This window comes from Anomaloglossus baeobatrachus, chromosome 1, assembly GCF_048569485.1.
Source record: "Anomaloglossus baeobatrachus isolate aAnoBae1 chromosome 1, aAnoBae1.hap1, whole genome shotgun sequence".
Classification (NCBI taxonomy): Eukaryota; Metazoa; Chordata; class Amphibia; order Anura; family Aromobatidae; genus Anomaloglossus; species Anomaloglossus baeobatrachus.
Genome location: NC_134353.1, coordinates 860,824,324 through 860,849,782, shown reverse-complemented (window position 1 = coordinate 860,849,782; position 25,459 = coordinate 860,824,324). Strand labels below are relative to the sequence as shown.

The 25,459-nt window shown below is 44.2% G+C and overlaps 1 protein-coding gene across 1 annotated transcript in view; it reads right to left on the bottom strand.

Annotated features, from left to right (window-relative positions):
• THBS4 (thrombospondin 4) overlaps positions 1-18,969 on the bottom strand; it is a 102,236-nt gene extending 83,267 nt beyond the window's left edge. The window contains exons 1-3 of the mRNA XM_075325819.1: positions 18,715-18,969; positions 5,978-6,181; positions 3,209-3,456 (exon numbers count right to left, since the gene is read on the bottom strand). Of these exons, the coding sequence (XP_075181934.1) occupies positions 3,209-3,456; positions 5,978-6,181; positions 18,715-18,799 (537 nt within the window). The 5' untranslated portion in view covers positions 18,800-18,969. The remainder of the gene's footprint in view (positions 1-3,208; positions 3,457-5,977; positions 6,182-18,714) is intronic.
• Between the last annotated feature and the right edge of the window lie 6,490 nt (positions 18,970-25,459).

The window sequence follows — 25,459 nt, the reverse complement described above, 5'->3', positions numbered from 1 at the left end:
TACCTGGGATCATGGAGCAGTCTGCAGTAGAAGTGTTCTTTAAAGTCAAATGTTCCATACTTACAAAGTTCAAGTGTTGTGCCCACAGTAATGATGTGAAAGAGATACTGTGTGTAAATAGTACTAAAAGACTGTTGAATAAGAAATCTGAAGCTATGTCCATGAATCCCCAGTGGAAAACCCCTGGTTCGTACGAGGGCCTCAGCAAAGGTATGGCTTGCACACACAAAGTCCACACACTCCACCAGGAATCATAGCAACCTTCCCTTTCCCCTTGCTCTGTGGAGAGGACCAGGGTATGGGCCCAGGAGAGAGAGAGAGGCCGAGCCAAAATAGAGGGAGCCCCTCATCTGCAACTACGCAGGTGTCTAGCCCGTGCCCCGACTTGCCCTTTCATGCGCATGCTCCCTGTTTCTTAAAGAGGCAGTGTGTGCATGTCTAAAGTCTATTGCTGGGAGCCTCAATATATTTTAGGCACCTTCCCTTTTTGGGAGGTGCCTGAGCAATAGGTCACTTACTACGTTAGTCAGTTGCTCTGTGAACCTGAATCAGTTCAGCCTGAATCCTGCACATGACTTGTTCCCTGTACCTGTTCCCGTCTTGTCTCCTGCCTGTGTTCCAGTACCTGTCCAGTGTACCCATACCAGTGTACAAGCCAGTACCAACCGTCCTGCCTGTACCATCTATCCAGTCTGTACCTGTCGTCTTGTCTGAAACCCTGAGTCCAAACCTGCATTCCGAACCCCTGGGGTCAGCTGCTGCAGAATCGGCTACTGCCCTGGAGTGGTACTTAGCGGCTACGTCCAGCATAATCAGTGGCTCTAGTGAAGATAAAGTAGTCGCAAGTCACACCCCACCAAGGTAAACCCGGTCTCGTGACACAGTGAATCCACACCCACCAGTATGACAATTATGTAGTTGGATTATCCAGAGATTAAAAAGTGTCCTTCAGGAGCAGTGTATATTTTAGAATACTTAAAGGGACTTATGACCAGTATCCTTCCATCTGCTGCTAAGATAGTTTGTGTTGTGCCTAGAAGTAAAGATGCCCCGACAACCAGTCATCTGTCTACTTAAGCCAGTGATCAGCTATAGCATTTAGGTGAGCGATGAATGGGACATCATTACACCAGTGGTGACTTTCTGACTATCAAGAGAAAACCCTGTTAGAATGGGTGAGATAGCATTAGATGTTAACTCAATAAAATTATTAAAGGGATTTTCTGCTTTGGATAAAGCTTATGTCTTAAAATGAGTTGTCCTTTCTTTATTATATAAAACAAAATCCAGAAAGTTGTAACAAAAATAAAATAATATCTGAGCCGCTAGGCATGTTTATAGCTGAAGTCAGTGGTGATCAACAGGTTTTGCTGTGACCTCCAGTTGGCTATATCAGGTATATGTCAATCTGGGCCAAGAAGTGAGTACAGAGCTATTCTCTGCTGGCCAGCTTTAGTAACTGGCAGATCAGTGCAGCAGGCCACAGGCAACAGAGTAGACAGATATCATGAATAAATCAAATATACTGAAAGTGGTATCACTGTATCCCATTGATCACATCTGGGATGTCATCGGATGGTAATTGCAAAGGGAGCTGCAAGGAGCTAGTCTTGACAATTTCCATGCCAAAGTAATTCAGTATCGCAAAACATTCCTAAGAAAACCATTAACAACCTTAGTAATAGAAGCTTAAGCATATAAGTGTGGGGAATTCGGCATGATGTTGTCACGGGTGTGTCATGGTTGACAGACAATCCTGTGGTGTCCGGCTGTAGAAGGTCGCAGCATTTGGCTATACAAATTGCTTCCTGACATTCTATTCTTCCTACTATGGTTGAAATAGTATCCTATGTATGTTCTCTGCTTGGGGTTAATCTCTTTCCTTTTAGGACCCTAAGGATATCCTCACCTTTAAGCTGTTAATCATCATTTCTTCTCCTTGTGTCCTTAAATATCCACATTGTCCCTTGGTGTTTGCTGGTGATAGAGTAAAATTCCTATATGGCTTGAGTGCAAGCACTCGGCTTGTAATCATCTGAATGATCTGAAGAAACAATGTTGTGTGTTGTTGTTCCTCGCCCTGAGTCTTCTTGGAGATAAGTTGTTGGTTCACTTCCCCCTGCTTGTGCTCCCTGTGTGTTCTTTAGAACTTAGTGGGGTTGACTAAGCACTCATCCCATCCGTTCCTTACCTAGGGCCCAGTTCAGGGTCAGGTCAGCCAGGTACAGGTATCCTGCTCGGCGTATAGGTGCGGAACCTATCTAGGGTGAGTTAGGGGCCAGCGGAAGGTTGGATCAGGGGTTACCATCTCCTCCTTCCCTAGACACAGGGTTTCCCTCTTCTTTTTACCATTCGCTTTGTACTTCCCCGTACCTAGCGTGACAGTGGTGCTCATACTCAAAAGTGAGATGTTTTGAACATTTTGGTTCCAATTATTCATCAATTGTATCTCATTATCATGTTTATCAATTCCATAACTATTCCTTCTTGGTGTTGCAATTTAAATGTTGAGGAGTGTATTTTAACATCTTGGTCAATTTTGTTAGAAAACATTAGAAAACAGGCAAAAGACAGAATACAAATAATTATTTTTATAGGGGCTTTGCATTTTTGTCTCATCATATAAATTCAAATTGTCTCTCCAGTAAAGGAGACAAACTCTAGCACAGCGCCACCTATTGGAAGTAGCGATCCTAAAAGTCACAAGTGGATTTTCAACAATCCTTTGCAATATGACTCAGGATATATAAGCCAGATCAGAATCCCAATTTGCAGACACGGTGTTTCGGGGTGCTTGCCCCTCGTCAGTGCAAAGTATGGGGGTGTCTGATCTGGCTCATGAGAAAGCTATGTGGGGACCACGGGGGAACACTATTCTCCTTAAGGAGACTTTGCGAGCCAGTCTGGCTGCCAGGTAAGGGGACTTATAGCTGCAATGCCCCTCTGGGAAATATTCAAATTGTCTCTCCAGTCTCTCCATATAAATTCAATCCCTTAATGAATCATGATATGATAGACACCAATAGCCCCCATTAGATCCTACTAACTATAATAGGGTCTGCTGGGTTTACATTATGGTGTTTATATTATTTTTTTACCCATTATGAGGAACTTGTGGTGAAGGCCCCTAATGAAGCCTCCAGACTGGGAAATATGAACAGAGGTTAGGAAAATTCCTGCAGACTATATCTCCTTTACGTTTCCTTACCTGTGCTTTTTTCTGCAGAGACCTGATCTGCACAGATCCTGTGTTTAGGGTGACTCCCGAGAGCGGTCGGGGCAGGTCTTTGACAGCATCCACTTGGTCACAGTCCAAATAGAGCTCAGCAGTGCTGGGCCCTCGATGTAGCCCACTGAGATGTAGAAGTATGGAGTGCTGCTTCCCATCAGCTAGATCTATATTGCTGAAGATGACAGAGTTCATCTTGCCATCACTCTTGAGGTATCGAAGGGAAGCTGAGCCAAAAAATGAGAAACCCAGTGAGAAAGCAGAAAAGACAGATGTATAAATGTATCTGCATCTAGTATGTATCCAAGAGAAATCTCATCTATGTGTTCACTAGAACCTTCATACTTGGCATAATTGAATCTGTCCATCTCAATTGTAACCAGGGCACCTTGGATCGATTTGTGCTCGCTGTAGTGTACACTACTTTCTGTTGACATGCCCACCATATCATGAAGGGTCTAAATAATATAATCAGAAAAACGTACTTCTCTATGGTCCTTTATGGTGCATAATAAGTATCTGAATCCTTTACTGATGTCTCTCAATTGGTTTATGCATCAACTATGAGATCCCGTGTGTGGCTCTGATTGCCCAAGTCACCAGGGCCGGTGGTGTCCCACTTCTTACGCCGGTGTTCAGAATATTTAGCGCTAGACATGAGATGACTTCATTTGTATGCAATGGATATAACTAGACACTACTACTGTAAATGGACACTATGTGGGTGATACTATATTGCACTGCCAGATGGGAATTCCTATTCAATCTGTGCAATATTATTCATAATTTAGACATTGAACACTTAGCAATTGCAGCTTTTTTGACTTTTAGAGTAGTATTGGCCTTTAATTCTTTTGTCTAAAGATCAACAGGAGCTTATGACCCATCCTACAATTCCATTCATTATTCTTCAGGATGTCACAATAATTTGACAAATTACTGTACAAGAAAGTAGGGCCTTCAATGGCATGTCATTTGGTAGCCACCAGTAATAAATTAGTGTATAATAAACTATGGGAGGAGAGGGGATTAATGTCAATTTTAACTTATTCATAATTTCCTGGATCACCTGCTAAGGTCATACTAGAAAACAGCGTCAAACTGAAGTACCCTGGGCCCACCAAAGAAAATCGTTCTTGGCGCCCACTATGTAGCTACATAGAAATAAATATAAGACCACCAATTGTGTGGTAAACGTGCTAATATCAGGTATCAGGGTATAATATCTCAAGGCTTTTTTCTTTTACCGCTGGAGTGGGGGTTCTCATCTAAGGTCCCTGACCTTACTCTTATACCATCTCCTGGCCCTGTCATCAGCTCATGAAGTGCTTACCTTCCCCACTGTGCCCTCGTCACCTCCGTGGCTCTGCGTTGCCTGTAGCAGTGTGATGAGGTCACAACTTGATGACCTCATCACGCTGCTGCACACTGGGCCATGGATGACGCACCTGTGGCCTGCTTTGCTCCACTGACCCTGGTGCCAGCACATGGCTAATTTTTGTGCAAAGCGCATCACATGCAAATTAGCTATGTGGTAGTGCAGCTGTGGAGGGGAGCCCAGCTGGTGCTTAATGAGGCCCCCATCTTCCCAAGGCCCCATCAGTAAGGGGATTGGCGGCCCTGTCAGCCAGTGCCTTGGCCACCGGAGGATCCTCCAGTGGGTCAGTCCGACCCTGCTAGAAAATAATAAGTAGAGGGAATTCTACGAGTATATCTATATTGAAAATATGATTACTTATCTCAGATATGATACGGTTGCCACCAATTATAAAAACATCCATGACCACCGGCAATTGTTCTTAGACCCACTTGTCAGTAGAATGAAGTCATCCCTTATACTTATGCTGATAGCAATTATGCGGGCGTCACACGAGACGATCTATCGTGCGATCTTTAAAACGATGCGACACGCCCATATCGTTGATACGACTTGCCAAGATCGCACATAGGTCGTTTACTAGGCGTCACACGTATACATCTCACCAGCGACACAACAGCGATGGGTGATATATTGATTGATCCTGCCGGTCATGTGAACTCCGTCACACAGCATTCCTTTAAACGATTTTGGCTACGACATAGGCGTATCTTTGTTCTCTGCATACACCCCGCCATGTCTTGGCCTCTCCCTCTCCACGCCCAAAGGTTTAAACTTGTCAATAGTGTGTACGTAATTTGTTTCTTGATTGGTTGTGTGTGATATAAAAGGACGCATTTGCTAAGTACAATAAAGCACACAGCACCGCGACAAGCCACAAAGGACGACAAATAAACTTTATGTCCGCCTTTTAAACCATACGTGACAAATCAGACCGCATTTGCGAAAACCAATCACAGCAGGGGAGGTGTGTTGCATTCGTACAGCCGACACGCCCGGCTCGCTGATGACGGATGGCCAAACGACGTTGTTGGTCGTTGGCAGGGTGTCACACAGAGAGATATGTCGTCTGCGAACTCAAAAGCAAGCAATTTTTTAAAAATGAACGACGTGTCAACGATACACGATTTGCAACCGAGTTGCAATCGTTCAGAGTCGCTCGTAGGTGTCACACGCAACGACGTCGCAAACGATGCCGGATGTGAGTCACGAAAACCGTGACCCCGACGATATATTGCACGATAGATCGTCTCGTGTGACGCCCGCATTATTCCGTAGAACCTTAGGGACTATAAAACGATCAGCCATAACAGTAAAACCATGATTAGTGAATTACTAAAATAGATTATCTCATTATCTCATTGATTTACCTTTATTTAATCGTCCCATCACTGTGAATTCAAAGAAGCGACTGTTGTCTTTTGTGGAGTAAAGACCAAACAGAGTGGCTGTAGATTTAGGCTGCAGCTTAAACGTGGACAGTATATACACTTCATTCATGGAGGGATTGTTGAGCGCCTGTTGAAGGTAGTGCGTGATCTGTCTCTGGACTGAAGGTGACAGGAGATCAAGGGCTGGAATGGGAATGCAAACAAATCAAAATCCAAGAAATTGTAAAGGTAAATCAATTCAGCATATTAATCAATCTGCCCATTCTTGAATCAACGTACATATTCATAAACATCTGGACTTCCCATAACTCATTAATTATGCTGACCTCATAATATTAGGAACAACCCCTATTTATGAATTAAGAGAGAGCATACTGTGAATTAAAGGGTGTTTCAATATCATGTTAATAATGTTTAAAGGGTTTTCTCCATTTCAGACATTTATGCCATAAGATGTGCTATAAAGTCTAAAGGGTGGTTTACACGCTGCGACATCGCTACCGATATATATCGTCGGGGTCACGTCGTTAGTGACGCACATCCGGCGCCAGTAGCGACATCGCAGCGTGTGACAGCAAGGAGCGACGATCAGCGATCGCAAAATCGTTCAAAAACAGTGATCGTTGACACGTCACGCCTTTCCTTAATATTGCTGCTGCCACAGGTACGATGTTGTTTGTCGTTCCTGCGGCAGCACACATCACTATGTGTGACACCGCAGGAACGAGGAACATCTCCTTATCTGCGTCCACCAGCAATGCGGAAGGAAGAAGGTGGGCGGGATGTTACGTCCCGCTCATCTCCGCCCCTCCGCTTCTATTGGCCGGCCGCTTAGTGACGCCGCAGTGACGTCGCTATGACGCAGAATGCACCTTCCCCTTGAGGGAGGGATTGTTCGGCGGTCACAGTGACGTCGCTGACAAGGTATGTGCGTGTGACGCTGCCGTAGCGATACTGTTCGCTACGGCAGCGAGCACCAAATGTCGCACGAACGACGAGGGCGGGTGCTTTCGCGCTCGACATCGCTAGCAATCGCTAGCGATGTCGCAGCGTGTAAAGCACCCTTTATAGTTGTGGGTCCGATCTTTGACATAAAGAAGAAGAATACTGGCTAAATACCAATTAAACTAGCGAGACTGTCTAGGAAAAAAAAAAAGAAAAATTGATCTGGCTCATTTAAATAACAGTTGCTAGTTGTGTAGATAGAATTTAAGTGAATCTGAGCTCCAGGTTATGCTTTTTAGGCAGCTGAAAAAGAAATTTTTGACTTAAAAGGAATCTGTCAGCAGGTTTTCCCTATGTAATCTGAGGGTAACATGAGGTAGGGGGTAGAGATGAGCGGACCTATGGGAATTCGGTTTGGCTGCTTAACCAGGAAATTAGAGAAAGTTTGGTTTGGGACCCGGACTTGACCTGAACCCCAATGGGAGTTACTAATTAGGCAGTTTGGGTCTCCACCAGCCATTAACAGATCAATTCCGGGGGCGGATGGTGGTGAGGTTTTTCCATTATTTTTTTTTGTTGGTGCACACTACATCCGATAATGCTGTTGTTACCCCAGTGTGAGCTGTTGAAATCCTGCAAGCAGCTCATACTGGGCTGAGCACTGAATGTACCCGAGCACAGTGATGCTCACGTGAGTGGTCAGCATATGTAAAGCACCCGATCTCCGAACCCGAACTCTGTTGTTTTTTTTTGTAAATTCTGTGCTCAGTACGATCACCGAACAGTAAACCTTGGGTTCGATCATCTCTAGTAGGGGGTGAGACACTGATTTCAGTGATGTGTCTCTTATTAAACTGTGTGCTGTAGCTTCTATAGAATGAGTGTTTTATCAGCAGGAGATTATCACTGGAAGACTAGCTGCCCCTGTGCCTCCTGGTCCAGGTATGCCCCCAGCAGTGATTAGCAGCTTACTGTCAATATACAATGTACACAGAAAGTTGCTAATCAGTGCATGCTACATCTAAAAACTGTGATTGTGTCATAACTACTGCATCCCATAAACTAAATAATACATAATTGGAATAAGGGTCTCTGTCTCTTCATTATGCTGCCTTCAGATTGGGAAGCAAAAACCTGCTGTCAGATTCCCTTTAAGGTTGAGAAGTATAGACTTAAGGCCGCTTTACACGTTGCGATATCGGTACCGATATCGCTAGCGTGGGTACCCGCCCCCATCTGTGGTGCGACACGGGCAAATCGCTGCACAACATCGCCCAGACCCGTCACACTACTTACCTGCCCGGCGACGTCGCTGTGACCAGCGAACCGCCTCCTTTCTAAGGGGGGCGGTTCGGTCAGCGTCACAGCGACGTCACAGCTGCGTCACTGAACCGCCGCCCAATAGAAGCGGAGGGGCGGAGATGAGTGCCCACCTCCTTCCTTTGCATTGCGGCTGGGAGGCAGGTAAGAAGAGGTTCCTCGTTCCTGCGGTGTCACGCGGAGCGATGTGTGCTGCCGCAGGAACGAGGAACAACTTTGTTACTGCTGCAGTAACGATTTTTGAGAATGGACCCCCATGTCACCAATGAGCGATTTTGCACGTTTTTGCAACGATGCAAAATCGCTCATAGGTGTCACACGCAACGGCATCGCTACAGCGGCCGGATGTGCGTCACCAATTCCGTGACCCCAACGAGTTCGCATTAGCGATGTCGTAGTGTGTAAAGCCCCCGTTAGACTTGACATTCTTTCATTTACAAAATTCACATAAAAAATGGCATGTTTTTATCTCCTCTTCTTTTTGTCTAAAAGCAATGTAAACTACAGAGAAAAAAATTAGGCTTTTGATAAAAGAGCTTTAGAAATACTTTTTCCAAAGATCTCTTTATGTATGCTACTATATCCTGGGACCGTTAGGCAGGGATTACTAATATCCACCCAGAACTGTTCGTGGTTCTCGGTGAATATTACACCTGACAGGGTCCCTTTAACCAGATGAAATGCCTATTCTCTGCACTTTTCTATATAGAATTACAATGACCAGGGATCAGTGCTAAATGGTATTGAACAATTAGATGAAACTGTAACAAAGTCCTGGTGGGACCCAACTTGAAAATTATAGATGCTTTTATTCTACAACCTGTAAATACCATTTAATATATATATATATATATATATATATATATATATATATATAAAAATAAATATAAATATATATATATATATATAAATATATATATATGTATATATATATATTACAGACCAAAAGTTTGGACACACCTCACCTCTAGAACAATTGTTAAGAGGAGACTTTGTGCAGCAGGCCTTCATGGTAAAATAGCTGCTAGGAAACCACTGCTAAGGACAGGCAACAAGCAGAAGAGACTTGTTTGGGCTAAAGAACGCAAGGAATGGACATTAGACCAGTGGAAATCTGTGCTTTGGTCTGATGAATCCAAATTTGAGATCTTTGGATCTAACCACCGTGTCTTTGTAGAAAAGGTGAACGAATGGACTCTACATGGCTGGTTCCCACCGTGAAGCATGGAGGAGGAGGTGTGATGGTGTGGGGGTGCTTTACTGGTGACACTGTTGGGGATTTATTCAAAATTGAAGGCATACAGAACCAGCATGCCTACCACAGCATCTTGCAGCAGCGTGCTATTCCATCCGGTTTGCGTTTAGTTGGACCATCATTTATTTTTCAACAGGACAATGACCCCAAACACACCTCCAGGCTGTGTAAGGGCTATTTGACTAAGAAGGAGAGTGATGGGGTGCTACGCCAGATGACCTGGCCTCCACAGTCACCAGACCTGAACCCAATCGAGATGGTTTAGGGTGAGCTGGACTGCAGAGTGAAGGCAAAAGGGCCAACAAGTTCTAAGCATCTCTGGGAACTCCTTCAAGACTGTTGGAAAACCACTTCCGGTGACTACCTCTTGAAGCTCATCAAGAGAATGCCAAGAGTGTGCAAAGCAGTAATCAAAGCAAAAGGTGGCTACTTTGAAGAATCTAGAATATAAGACATATTTTCAGTTGTTTCACACTTTAAGTATTTCATTCCACATGTTTTAATTCATAGTTTTGATGCCTTCAATTTGAATCTATAATTTTCAGAGTCCTGAAAATAAAGAAAACTCTTTGAATGAGAAGGTGTGTCCAAACATTTGGTCTGTACTGTATATATATATATATATAATTTTTTTTTTTTTTTTTAATCAAAACATAATTCATTTACTTCTCTTTAATATATTATCTCTGGCACTGACAGAAACGGAGAGAAATTGGCTCCTGTGCAATAACAGTATGATGGGCCCTTTGCAGTCCAATAACTCATCATAATGCACAATCCCACCTACTTTGGAGACAGAGATGGGACCCCTTACGTCTTGGGCCCCTGTTGCACCCCAATGATACAGTATATTCACCCCTGAGCCCTAAAATATATTATGAACTCACATCGTGCAATTCATGCCTCATATCAAATACTGCAATTAATTGTAATACTACAGACAATATAGCACTATATGACTGATGGGGGAGTAATAGATTAGCCCCATTAGCATGAATACATCTGAGCTGCACTACCAGACACTAACAAGAGTGGCGCTCTTTCCAGAAATGAAGCAGTAGAAGTAAACAGTGTCTACAGAATATGATATTTCCGTTATTCCGAAGGATGGCTAATATCAGTACTCAGTAGCAGTTACTGGCATTATGTACAGTAGCGTGTCTGCACATTTTGCTACATAGAAAACGTCTTGCGTGGCATTAGACAAGGGAAGCTTATTAAAATACTGACTGGGCAATGGAAAGTATGCATGATGGCATTCACAGTCCATTCTTAGAACCAGAAGAATGAAAACAGATGTTGGCACAGTCCAGATAGACTGCAATTATCATCATAGGTTTTACAGAACAGCCTATTGTGCATTGGGACCATAAACATCACCGAGGTACGCCCTCGAGGTAACACAATTTATTAAGAATAAGAAATGACACTACAATATCTCCTCAAACACAACTAGATTCTGACGGGCCGTGCAGATTTGCAGCTGTATAAAGTATTTTATGTTGCAGAGTTTACTAAGAAAGTTAAGTCGTTCTAAATGTTACCAAATTGTTTTTTTACTCGCCTATATCAGCATTAATTTCCACAGACATCATCATCTCAGTCCCCATTGGAATTCCAAATCTTAATGACCGATCATCATATCTTTGGCGTGTGGGAGGAAACATCCACCTGCCTCATAGGGACATAACAGAACATCACATTTGGATTATTTGCTGGCAGCCATGGCTGCAAACCGTTCACATCTAAAATTACATTACGCTCTTTGCCAAGATAGGTGTAATGTCCTGGCAGTGAAACGCTCCGAACTGGTCATTCTGTAATAGCCTCGAAATGTTAAGATAGTCTTTAAATCATAAATAAGCAACAAATCTGCCTTCCAGGACTCTACATCTATCTACGGGCTGTAGATGTAGGTGCCATTAGTTAGTAGCTGTTGCATATTCATGGAGCCAAGCTTATAAAATTACATTAAAATTAGTTGTCTTATTTGGCTGGTACTGCATCGGTCTCCTATTCACTTGCATGGAATAGAGTTGCAGTACCATCCACAGCCATTATACAATATACTGACTGCTGCCAGTTTGGGGAATTTGTCAGTCAATCAGTGGCCTTCTGACGAAGCCCTTTGGTGAGACAGCGCGCGTCAAGGCTCTGACCAACGCCTGGTCTGCCTCATCTCTTCCCTGCTGCCCCCACTATGACCCAAGGTATTGTGTTACTTTTTTCATTTTGGTTGCCCTTGGAGGAAGCACTTTAGGGTGATTTAGACATTTCATTTGATTGTCATATACACTCTCTCTCCCGCAGCCACTGTTGTTTGTACAGTATATATATGTGACGCCCTGACAAAATCAGGGTGTCACAGATGACTGCACCCCTCTACTAGGTGCAGGATTCCCTCCTCCTTGACCCTCCATCACAACCCCCATCCAGGTACACAACACCAGCCATCAAACCCTAGTCACCCACCATTACAATAGGAACACACCAGTGGACGGGGCCAAGCTGATGGCGATGCCCACCTAGGGGTTCTGAAGTGTTATGGGAGGGGCTAGTTTCAGTCAGAGAGTGACAGTTGGGAGAATTAGAGTTGAGGAGATGGCGAATAGGGTAGCCAGGAGTTGGAGCTCCTGGGCTACCAGAGGACTGGACAACTGACTAGGTGGCAGTCAGTAGTCAGGGGCCCCAGGCGACGGAGATCCGTTTGCAGGATACCTTACGTGGACCAGGGTAGGGTCGTAGCCCGCCGGTATCGACAGCGGGGATTCGGTCCGGAGGCCGTGCACAGACAGGGTACCTGGATCCGGAGGCCGTGCACAGACAGGGTACCTGGACCCTAGGGCGAGGAGCAGTTTCAAACACCTCACCAATTAACCAGCCTGGGACAGGATTTCAGGTCTTGTCCCACAAGAGGCCCAGATAGAGCTAGACGGAAGCCCAACAAGGGGGATAGGGCTCCGCAATTGCCTGCTAAAATCCCACAGGTCAGTTCTCATGGGCCACAGCTCCCACGGACAAACACACCGGGAGTGGACTTCCCCGTTCCAAGCGGAGTAGTCAAAATCAAGGACACAAACCTAAAGTGCAGGAGGAAGGGCTCCTGTCTGCTGTACCAGGGTGTGGGACCCGAGCACACCCCTCCGGAGGCTACCGGTTGCCGGCAGTTTGGTTTACCATCTGGACTCTGTGTCAAGTTATTTTAGAACTGTGAGTACACCAACACCACCCGGTCCAACCCTGCAGATTGCGCTCCGCAGCACCATCCCACCTGTACTGGGGTCCCGGGACAACACCTACCCTACCCGTGGAGGGGATAACATCCAACTGCCCCACTCCATCAGTCCCGGGCATCACCTCCAGCGGCAGCGGCGGTGTCACCAACAATCACCGCACACCACGGGTGGCGTTGTGGCGCCCTGGACTAGCCAGGTCGTCACAGGAACTACAACACCCACCCCCACCCTGAGACAGGCACATCAGCCAGACACAAAATCCTTGTTGCCTCCCTCCAGGGGCTGATGTCTACACCAGGTGGGGTGGAGCCAGGCGATTGGCCCCACCCACTGAGGAGTTCACAGTCCTGGAGGCGGGAAAAGGAAGTCAGTCAGTTAGGGAAGTACAAGGGAGAGGAGAAGTAGTAGTGGAGGAGCAAACTGACCGTGTCCGGGTGTGTGGCCCGGGCACCAAAAGCAAGGTTGGCAGACAGTGGTGGCCGTCTGCAGGAGAGGCGGATCAATGGGGAACCGTAGGACGGGGGCCGGGCGGTGGCCCGCCGGTACCGAACCGGGGAGCGAAGTGAAGCCAGCACACACAGGCAGGGCCTGCAGACCCCGACCAGGCTTGGAGCCGCCATTAGAGGTCAAATCCATCAGTGACCGGGACCCCAGGGGTTTCCTAACAGCCAAGACCCGATTGAAGGCAACCGTCCAACCAGCAAAAGGAAATACAGCTACCGCCACAGCTAGAGTTCCAAGGGCCAGAGACTGCGGGCAAAAAGCCTCCTCCGGCATATACACACGCTGGGGAGCGGGTTACCGGTGGGAAGCCATCGGGACCGAAGATACACAAAGGTGCAGGGAAAGGAAGCCACCACTAACCATCCAGGAGAGGCCACAGCAGCCGGCTGCGGGACCCGTCCATCCAGCCGTTTGGTTTACTAGAGACTTTGCATACCTTTGTGGCTGAGTGAGTACTACCGTGCCGTCTGGCACCGCGCTGCGCAGTCCAAGTGACCCTGCACCTATCCAACCCTGCCTCCCCGTCACCTCACCGGGCCCCAGGACCACCAACCCCCTACCCACGGAGGGGGAAAACAACATCCCAGCTGCTCCCTGCCATCGCTCCCGGGATCCCCGTCACCAGCAGCGGTGGTGCCCAACCTCACCACAACCCGTGGGTGGCGTCATGGACCAAATCCCCAAACCAAACTACCCCCTTTCCCTCACGGGCGAAGAGCGCCGCTCGAGCCCCCGGATCCGGCCCACCGCTCGAGCCACCGAGCAGCCATCGCAGCAGCGCCGGACCCGAGCGTTAGCGAGCGCAGCGGCGCCCTTCCCCGCCCGCGACAACTTGGCGTCACGAACAGGATCTTACCGTTCTGCCGGCTGGTAGAAGTGCGCCTTGTGCCCCGCCAGCGGTGTCCGGCCGAAAAATTTCGGAGTCCGCCATCTTGGGCGCGAAGATTTTCCCGCTCGAGCAGTGGAGGCGCGAAAGCCGAAGCCCCGCCCCTGAAGAGGAGGTGCCGAGAAAAGACCAAGGGGGGACGCGGATGGAGAGATGGCGGCGTCCTCGGGCTGGAGCGTGGGAGCGCCTGCCACCGGAGCGTCTAAGCTCTGGAGGGACAGAGGAGGAGTAGCCTTTGAAGACTGCGGCCCAGGTGAGCTCCCTGCTGGGACCGCTGCGTGGCTGGAACGGGAGCTGGGCCGGTTCTGCTTGAAGGTGAGGGCGCAGAGCTTGCAGCAACTGCTGGACTGGAAGGCGGACGTGCGCAGAATTGTCGCCGTTGTGTGGGCCCGTGAGCAAGGGGCCGCGGCGGCCGTGCCGCGTCGTGATCAGGCCACCCAAGTTCCTGAACCAGCCTTGATATTGTTAGGCTGGGGGCTCCCCATAACGTGGGGCTCCCCATCCTGAGAATACCAGCCTGCAGCCGTATGGCTTTATCTGGCTGGTATTAAAATAGGGGGGGACCGCACGCCGGTTTTTTTATTTATTTATTTCTCTGCTCCATAGTGACACGCCCACCGGGGAAAGCAGGGAATACGAGATTGATTAATGAGCGGCCGGCTTTTTCAAAAGAGGAGTTTAGAGAACAGCCGTGTAGTGCCGCGCCGGAGATCGGGGAACGGTAAGTATGAGAGAGGGGGGGAACTGACCGATAGACAGCGAGAGGGACAGATAAGACAGAGAGACTGACCGACAGACATAGAGGGAGACCGACCGACCGACGGACTGAGGGAGAGAACGAAACAGAAAAAGAAAAAAGACCGACATCACATGAAAAAGCACAAAACGTACAGGGAGCAAACAGAGATGCGTCCGTGTCTCTCGGACGTGCGCACAGACCCATTGACTTTCATTGGGTCCGTGCTGCGTGTTGCGTGCTGAAAACGGACATGCTTCCGTGCAAAACGGAGACACAAACGTAGCACGCACAGGGACCCACGGACCTTAATGAAAAACGCACATGTGTCCTCAAATATTAAATAACATTGGTGCACGTTTGGCCGTGTCTCCGGTATATACGGAAACGGACCAAACACGCACGTGTTTCACGGATGTATGTTTCAGGCCTAAGGAGGTGTAAAACATCAAAACTAGGCAGATTAATTATTTTGGAATCTGTATGTGAAGCCTAATGATAGCTGTAATGCCAGTGATATCTTTTGTCACCCAAAATAAAAAAAATCTTGATTTGAGTAAAGAAATAGAAAGGATGCAGTTTATTAGCATTTTCTAAATAGTTCTCTGGGCAAATAAATGTTATTACCATTCAATGAGAACATGTCCCTCACGTGTAAATGATGTACATGGATTATCTGAGCTTTTTCACTATTACAAATCTATTCCCTAGTGATCATACGGGAAAAGCCAAAGATTACAAAGTCAATGGTTTTTATATGATTAGAAAGATATATTTATTTCTGATTGACATCCTAATACATTTTATAATGTCACCGGGGCGAAAAAAATTGGTCCAACAGTATTCATCCAAAAAAGCCAATCCTATGAGGGAGAAATACATCTTTCCCAACTCCAATCATCCAATCAGAATAAATCTTTGGATGAATGACCCATCTCTTTTCAGTAATATTTATTTAGCAACCATTACTTGTCATATTATTACTGTCAAGCTGTGATTGTGGGATAGCGAGGGACAAGAGGCTCCTATGCTGTCCCTCACGCTAGGGGACCCAAGGCCATGCCTGTCCTAGGGATTACCCCTGATGGTGGAGATGCTGGAGTCCCGTGCCTTACTATACTCTTGAGTAAAGCTGATCTGTTACCCCCAGGGAAGGAAGGGGCAGGACTGTGATGGAAACACAGATGAGACAGACAGGGAGAACAGAAACTCAGTCACAATGCACACTCTCAGGAACAAACAATAATAAACTAAAGGAAAAACAAGAGAAGTAATGTAGCAACAAAAGGACAACAAGGGAACTGCATACAATAATATCACAACCACCAGTAAGCCTGGATAAATCCATCGCTCCAGGTAAGGTATAATCAAGCTATAGCTGGCACTATAAGAACTGTCCAGCCAGCATATATAAAAGAAGACCAAATGTGACTGGCTAACCCAAAGCATGTGACCAAGGAGATTAACTCTTGCTAGCCTGCCTATGAACTACAGGTCTGTGAGTCCATACCCAAGTCACCCTGTGTTGATCACAGACATCAAAGAACGTAGTGGGCAGAGTGAGTGACATTTTCCCAGATCCTGAGGTTGCCATGACAGTCGACCATGCTTGCAAATACCTTCTTGTGATAATTACACCAATTAAGTGAATCCAGATCCATTTTAACAGCTTAGAATTAATTCACAACTTCCTTTGGCAGACAGTAACGGAGAGGACGGAGTAATCCTATAGCTGCATATACATTAAATGGAAGTAAACTCGGGACTACAGAACATTAGAAAGACTTGGGTATTCTCATTACAAATAAGCTGAGCAGCAGCACTCAATGTCAGGCAGCAGCTGCTAAAGCAAACAAGATTTTAGGGTGTATAAAAAGAGAGATTAGATCCCGTGATCCCAATGTATTGTTACACCTCTATAAATCACTTATAAGGCCACATCTGGAATACGGGATCCAGTTTTGGGCTCCACATTTTAAAAAGGACATTCAGAAGATAGAGTCAGTTCAAAGGTGGGCAACTAGACTATTACAAGGAATGGAGGCAGCCCATATGATGACAGGTTGAAAAAGTTAGATATGTTTAGCTTAGAAAAAAGACGTCTCAGAGGAGATCTCATTTATATATATATATATATATATATATATATATATATATATATATATATAATACTTGTGTGGTCAATTACTCCTTCCAAGAAAAAACAATACTAAGGACCAGGGGGCATACACTGCAAGTGGAAGAAAAGAGATTCCGGCTGCTAAATAGGAAAGGGTTCTTTACAGTTAGAGCAGTCAGACTGTGGAATGCCCTACCACAAGAGGTAGTAATGGCAGATACTATAACAGCTTTTAAAAAAGGGCTGGATGATTTCCTCAGTACACACAACATTGTTGGTTATAAATGATTTAATGACAAAATATATAATTGGTGGAGGAAGGTTGAACTATATGGACCTAGGTCTTTTTTCAACCTATGTAACTAAGAATTCCATAGTTTCTCTGCTCTTACAGTAAAGAATCCCTCCTATGTATGTTTATATTGAAACTTTCCTTCCTAAAGATGTAGACTATGCCTCTTGTTACAAGTAGAATATAGGGTATAAAAAGATCAACAGATCACCATAATATATTACAGTTATTAGATCAATTTTTTATTAAATAAACCAAATTTTTGATCATCTTTGAAGTTACAGCAGTACATTTTAATTATGATTTGATTGCCCAGTTGTATACCAACTTCATACCTGCAATGAAATTCTTCTACATTGGTGCGGAAATACACGATAGTTCATAAGTGTCCTTAGCATGTAAATTAATTTTTATTTTGAGACATACGATGATCTTATTTGCCTTGTCAGCAGCTGCCTGGCACTGGTTGCTTTACTCTTAGTTTGTCCATGGTGACATGTAATAATGCTAAAAAGCATAACCTTATATCTGCAACTATCAAACCTTATTTATCACTTCTCAGTCCAAGTCTCCAACTAATCTAAATCCAACTGTAACAGAACACTGTCCTCTTCTATTTGATGATGATTGTTATTCTTATTCATTTATCACAAAAGACAGAAAAAAAGGAGTAAATATTTGTAAAAAAAAAATTAAAATAAGCATTAAATTTCATTTTCCAACACTCATCACGAAAATTGCTTGTATCAGTTGAAATATTCTGCATTTACAATGTACATTGCCATACATATATAACTTATCAATATGATTAAGCATTTGTGATTATTAAATTAAACGATCTTTAACATTCAAAGTCATTAAACCAATGAAGAAAATGTCTAATATGTATTATAACGACAGATTGCGATCAGATCGGTAATCTTAAATCATATGTATTTGACCATCTAAACTAAACTATTTAGAATTATAATAATTATAACTATTATAATTATAACTAAAAAGTTAATAAAATTAATAAAAAGACATCCTTGTAACACTTGTCAATGGAAACATAGGTTATTTAAAAAAAAAAAGAAAAAAAGAAAAAAAATAAATAAATTAAATATATATATATATATATATATATATATATATATACATATATATATATATATAGTTATCCGTATAGTTTCTCTCATCCGCTCGCTTTCTCTCTGTCTCTCTCTATATATATATATAGGTATTTGTAAATACATTTTCACTCTCTCCCTCTCTCTCTATATATAGATATAGCTTTTTATATATATATATATATATATATATATATGTATGTATATATATATATATATATAGATAGATAGATATATCTATATAGATATATCTATCTATATATATATATATATATATATATATATATATATAAAGGTATTTGTAAGTAAATTACCTTGGTAGTTTGTCTGTGCCTCACATCCCCAGTATAATCCCAGCACCACCTGCAATAGAGGCAGCAAGATTTTCCTTTTTGGCATTTTCTTCTCTGCTGTGTGCTGTCCAGGACCTGCAGCTTGCTCTGTTCTGAGGCAGTGGAGAGCTCCCCAGCAGAGGGCAGGTCTACAGAGATCCTGGGAGCAGAGGAAGGACTTGGGTCTCCTCTAGTAAACACACATGGCCACCAGAACTCTTCTTGGGGACACTGAAGATCTGCCCTCACTCCTTCAATGTTTATTTGGCAATCCAAAAAAGAGGTGGGATCTTGGGGGAAACTCCATCTAGACTTTAAATCCCAGGGTGTTTATTATTACATCTGTCTTCAAAGAAAGTGTAAAAGTACTAGAAGGATGCAAAACACTTCTTGCCCGGCACAGTGAGGTTATACCAAGGAGTTTAGATTTCATGCTTTAAAAACATTCCCAATTCCATGAGGAGATCAGTCGATCTGAGCTGTGTAAATTAGGTCATTTTGTTCAGGAAATGTTCCCGTTGTAGAGCTATGAGGCCCTAATGCAAAATAAATGATGTCCTTATTTTTGGGTCCCACCAGCCACTTCACCTGGAACCCAGTTCAATTTTTCTGTTTGTTCCCCCTTTTAGTTATTATTATTATTTATTATTATTATAGCGCCATTTATTCCATGGCGCTTTATTACACTGTTGTTTCATCGTATGTGTGTGATTTACTCAATATCGACTTTTTATTTTTACCCATAAATTTATTGTAATACAAACTGTTTTTTTTTTCAATTTCTTATAACTTAACTGAAATAAGTTTCATAAGTGAACACGAGATCCTGACTGTATCATATTAGGTGACCATCGATAGTTACACTGCTTGGCATAAATGAATACACTTTGAATAGTAATAGTGTTTTTCAAAAAATTAGGCGGCCTTTGCACATTGCGACATTGCAAGCTGATGCTGCGATGTCGCACGCGATAGTCCCCGCCCCCGTCGCAGCAGCGATATCTTGTGATTTCTGCCGTAGCGAACATTATCGCTACGCCAGCTTCACATGCATTCACCTGTCCTTCCTAAGTCCCTCAGAGCGACGTCACACGGCAGGCGGCCAATCAAAGCGGAGGGGCGGAGATGAGCAGGATGTAAACATCCCGCCCACCTTCTTCCTTCCGTATAGCCGCCGGCGGCAAGTAAGGTGATGTTCCTCGCTCCTGCGGCTTCATACACAGCGATGTGTGCTGCCGCAGGAACGAGGAACAACATTGTGACTGTCGCGGCAGCGTAATTTTGAAAAAGTCGGAGCCTACACCGATGATACGATAACGACGCTTTGCGCTCGTTAATCGTATCATCTAGGATTTACACACTACGATGTCGAAAGTGACACCGGATGTGCGTCACTTTGGATTTGACCCCACCGACATGGCACGTGCGATGTTGCAACATGCAAAGCCACCCTTAGTCCTCACCCAAAAATAAGCCCTAGCAGGGATTTTTAGCATTTTCAGAGCATGGCTTAAATATAAGCCTTACCCCGAAAACAAGCCCTATGTCACTGTTCAATAATGAAATGTCCATGCAGATAAAAAAGATACTGCAGAATACTTCACTATAGACAGCGGGCACCCCGTAATCATTCTCACCAGGTACCATGCGGCTGGACCTGCAGTGATCGCACCCCCTGCAAACATGAGATCTCACACAATCACCCATCAGATCGCAAACACGATCACACATCAGATCGCACACATACACACTCACCACATCCAGCGATACCTATTTCTTCTGGCCAGGAGAATCCTCACACGCAGAATGGTGGAACACAAGGACCTGCGGCTGCGGATGTAATGCATACAGGACCTGCGATGCGTAACTCCCTCCCATCTTTCCCTGCGGCCGGAGGCATTCTGTACCGCCGAATGTGGTGAGTGACTAGTGAGTGTGTGTGTGCAATCTGATCGGTGATTGTGTTTGTGCATATGGGTGTGTGTGTGTGTGCGTGTGCGTGTGTGTGCACAATCTGATGTGTGTATGTACAGTGCTTTGCAAAAGTATTCAACCCCCTTGAATTTTTCAACCTTTTCCCACATTTTAGGCTTCAAACATCAAGATAAAAAAATTAAATTTTATGGTGAAGAATCAACAACAAGTGGGACACAATTGTGAAGTTGAACGATATTTATTACTTATTTTAATTTTTTGTAAAAAAATGAAAATTGGGGCGTGCAATATTATTCGGCCCCTTTACTTTCAGTGCAGCAAACTCACTCCAGAAGTTCATTAAGGATCTGTGAATGATCCAATGTTGTCGTAAAAGACTGATGATGATAAATATAATCCAATTAATTAAATATCCAAATGATAATGGTTAGTGCTCAAACCCAATGTTCCTATAATTCTGCAGCTAGATTTTCAGGCAAAACCCCTAAATTTGCCTAGGGTCAGACTAAAAAACTTAGAAATAATTCCTATATATAAAATCAGCGCTGAATTAAGGGTTAATATTAATTATTTATTTCTATCCTTATTCTAGTAAAAAACTTGTGATAATGATGAACAAGAGGGCACATAAATACACATAAACAACAGTACATAAACGTTAGAAAAATTATTCCTCTAAAAGGTTGTGGAGCCCCGACCGGCAGCTGCCACATTCAGATAGAAAAAATTGATTAGGATTAAAAGCGATTATAGTGAAGAAGGGTTTGGACTTTTTTTTCACAGATGAAGAAATTGAAAACTAAAAAATAAATAATAAAAATATCCAATGAGTATTTTTCCAGTGATACGGTCCGTTAAGGTCAGAACAGTATTTTTAGAGTTTTTTAAAACTTCACAAGAAGAGCTACAACTCCTCCACCTTTTGCAGATATTAATAAAAGCCACGCGCTCCACATAAAACCAAGCTCCCTTTGGTATGTTTAAACTTCCCGCACTCCTAGCGCTGAGCCACAGGAGTAATGCAGGACTGCAACAGTGCACCGGGACACCCGTGACGGGTACCCAGTGCAGGTTACCTGATAAACAATACCGGTCAGGAGATCCCAAGGCAGTGCAGTCTCTGCGCGCTGTAGCTTTCTCGTGCCTGGATAGAGTTGTTTAGAGTTTTGTGTCAGCCAGAAGCAGGGGACCACGGCGTGCAGCATACCTGCTGAGAGGGCCCGCCGGAGATCACAGGAAGGACCTGGGAGCCACGCAATCGTCCGGGGACTGGTAAGTATGTATGTGTGCCTAAATGCCGGATGGGAAATGCGCACCTGGATCAAATCATGGGTGCTATATAAGGTAACCATAACAAGTATGGCACATACCTCCTGATGAAACCGGCAGTGCGGTGAAACGCGCGTCGAGGTTGGGGCAGGTGCAATCGGTGGCATTACATAGGACCTTTACTGCTTACTAATGGCTACAGGTAAATTTACTTATCTATGGGGGAACACTGTTAATGGAAGCTACTGATGTGGGCGACCAATCCCATACTTATTATAGGATAATACATATGTGGTATGGACTGTTCTTGACCATTGTGGCCACGAGGGGTACCTCCACATGATACAATATAATCAATAGTAATTTAATCAATAGCACGCCATCAGAAAACGAAAGATCTATACATATACTATGCCCCACTTATTGAAGTCCCTATGCCGTTAGAATATGCCTATTTACTACATGTCTATTTGCATATAGGACATTACTGAAGGCTAATTGGTCCAGATAGTGTAATTGCCACCAGAGTTGCACTACTCCCTTTAGTGCGGTCATACATCCCTCCTAATATTCCAAATTTCATCCTATGCATAATGAATTTTATATAATATTTGCACGAGCACCTTTGTATTAATAAATTTCTACCTTTTTGAACATTAAAACTAAGATTCCAGAGTCTTTTATAGGTTGCAATTGAACTATATCAGGAATCTGCCTTTGATAATGAGAGGCCATGTATAGGTAAACTGGTAAGTATGAGTCTCCTGGGAAGGGGGAGGTGTCTGCCATGTTTGCCGCTGCACACATCTGCTGGCACGGTCTCATCAGACTTTGTTCACACTACAGAATCTGACAAGCAACCTGAGGCTTCTGGATTGTTCAGCCAGAGCTCGGCATCGCTAGTTCTGGTTCACTGGTCTTCAGCTTTGCAGGCGTTAATTACTGCAGACTTGTGAGTACTTAAGAATTCAGGTTGCTAATTATTGTTATTATTATTTATTTATAGAGCACCATTGATTCCATGGTGCTGTCCATGAGAAGGGGGTTACATACAAAATACATATACAAGTTAACAGTCGACAGACTAGTACAGAGGGACGAGGGCCCTGCCCTTGCGGGCTTACATTCTATAGGATTATGGGGAGGAGACAGTAGGTGGGGTGTAGATTGAGCGGGAGCTCTGCACAGTGGTCGGGTGGCAGCTCCGCACGGTGGTCGGGCGGCAGCTCCACACGGTGGTCAGGCGGCAGCTCCGCACGGTGGTCGGGCGGCAGCTCCGCACGGCGGTCGGGCGGCAGTGAGTTCATTGTAGATTGTAGGCATTTCTGAATCAGTGGGTTTTCAGGTTCCGTTTGAAATTTGCAAGGGTAGGGGATAGTCTGACGTGTTGAGGCAGCGAGTTCCAGGAGACTGGATATGCTCGGGAGAAGTCTTGGAGTCGGTTGCGTGAGGAGCGAACGAGAGAGGAGGGGAGAAGGAGATCTTGGGAGGACCGAAGGTGACGTGTTGGAGTGTAGTGGGAGATTAGTTCAGAGATATAGGAAGGAGATAGATTATGCACAGCTTTGTAGGTCAGTGTTAGTAGTTTGAATTGGATACGGTGGAAGAGTAGGAGCCAGTGGAGGGACATGCAAAGAAGAGAAGCGGGGTGGTATTGAGGAGAGAGGTGGATCAGTCGGGCAGCAAAATTAAGGATGGACTGGAGAGGGGCAAGCTGTCTCCTCCCTATTTAAAGCATGGCTGGTGTCCTGAATGTGAAGGTGGTTATCCTGTTTATGATGATCCATGTTGCGCTTTTGTGTGGTGTCAGCGATTCCCTGTTGTGCGTGGTGTCAGCGATTCCCTGTTGTGCGTTACTTCCACCCCTTTTTCGTTATTCCCCAGTACACATATTGTCTCTCCTGTGTGTTTTGAGTGCTCTATGTACGAGTTTCTGTTCTCACTTGTCCGTATTGTTTTGTGGGGTTTTGTCTTTGTGTTTTCTGGCCCACTCCAAGGGTGTGGGAAAGGGGGACTAAGATCAGGGCACGGACAGGAGTTAGGGTTACACTGGTAGCTCGGACCTGGTTACCATCAAGCCTAACTCTTAGATAAGGGACAGCGCAGTGTCTCACGTTTGAGGGCCAGTCTAGGGGCCCCTGTCCTGTCATTACATACCCTGTCACAAAAAGGGAGGTGACAAATGAATTCTCTGTGAATTCAGGAGGCCATCAATGAAATGTCGCTCACCAGCACCAGGAGCACTCATGCAGCCCCACATAATGACACTGCAATCATAATGCATTTAGAAACAATGCACATCTAACAAGCACACAGAGTGATAATGTCTAGAGCAGTATACCTGTGAATTCATGATATCATCAATTAAATGTAGCTTCCTGACACCAGCAGTACTCATGTAGCCCCACATAAGGACGCTGTCCCCACCATATTTCAGTATAGGCAACCACTATACCAGACATCCCTTTTGATTAGTGGCACAGTAGTCTTTTGGATTTGAAAACATTCTTCAGTCAGTTTAAAGTTATATCGTATGCAACCTATGAAATGCATTTCTGGGTTTTTCCATATATGCTGCTGTATAGTTTATGTGTTATGTCATGTCTGCTAGTGATCAAACACGTACATGGCTAATGACTTATGAAGGAAATGGCTTAAAGAAAATACTAAACATATTCAAACCAACGCACATGTTCGTTAATAAGATAGCTGTTTATGTTGGGTCAGTTCCAGTTAGATCTGTAGTCAAGGTACTTTGATTTTCCAATTCAGTTCATGATCTGTCTCATTCCTCTAAGTAGCTTGATTTATGCTGTCGGTAGAAGTATAAAGAACTAACCTTCTTGAGTAATTATAAATAAAAACAAACTGGGCTGATTTACTCTCCAGCTGTTGTTATTTGTATGATCATGTGGTTTTCATTTGTAGCCCATCCAGTCCAAAAAAATCCTCAATGTGTCCTGGGCAATCCATGGGTACCACGGTGGTTCTCGAGAGTTCCACACACTGATGTAGCAGCATAAAGGAATATTAAAAGTAGATGTAAAGAGACAAAAAGTTCTTCAGTGGCACTGGTCTACAGCCAAATTGGTTTAGAGAGGAAAAAAGTTGAACTCAACTAATTTTGTGGTTCTGAAAACGAATATGATGCATAAATTTGCTGATTGGCTCTAATTTTCTGGGTCCAGACGAGGTTGTAATTACTTATGACACCTTTCCTTCAGGCTTATAGAAAAATTGTTTATTATTTCATTATCACTATTGCATTGTTAGTATTTAGTCTATTACATCATCTTTTTAGTCTATTGAGCCTTCAGTAGTCTATCAATTTGGGATGACCAATCAAAGATTGCCAACTCCGCATCGATGATGTAATCCTACTTACAGTTTCTTCACCTACTTTTATAAATGCTCTCTGTGTAAGGTATACAGTTTTAGGATATCTTAGCTTAGTTTTTTAGCATAGTTACATGTTTCTATATGTTTTTTTCATATACAGTATGCCTTGTTCTTGCATTAACAA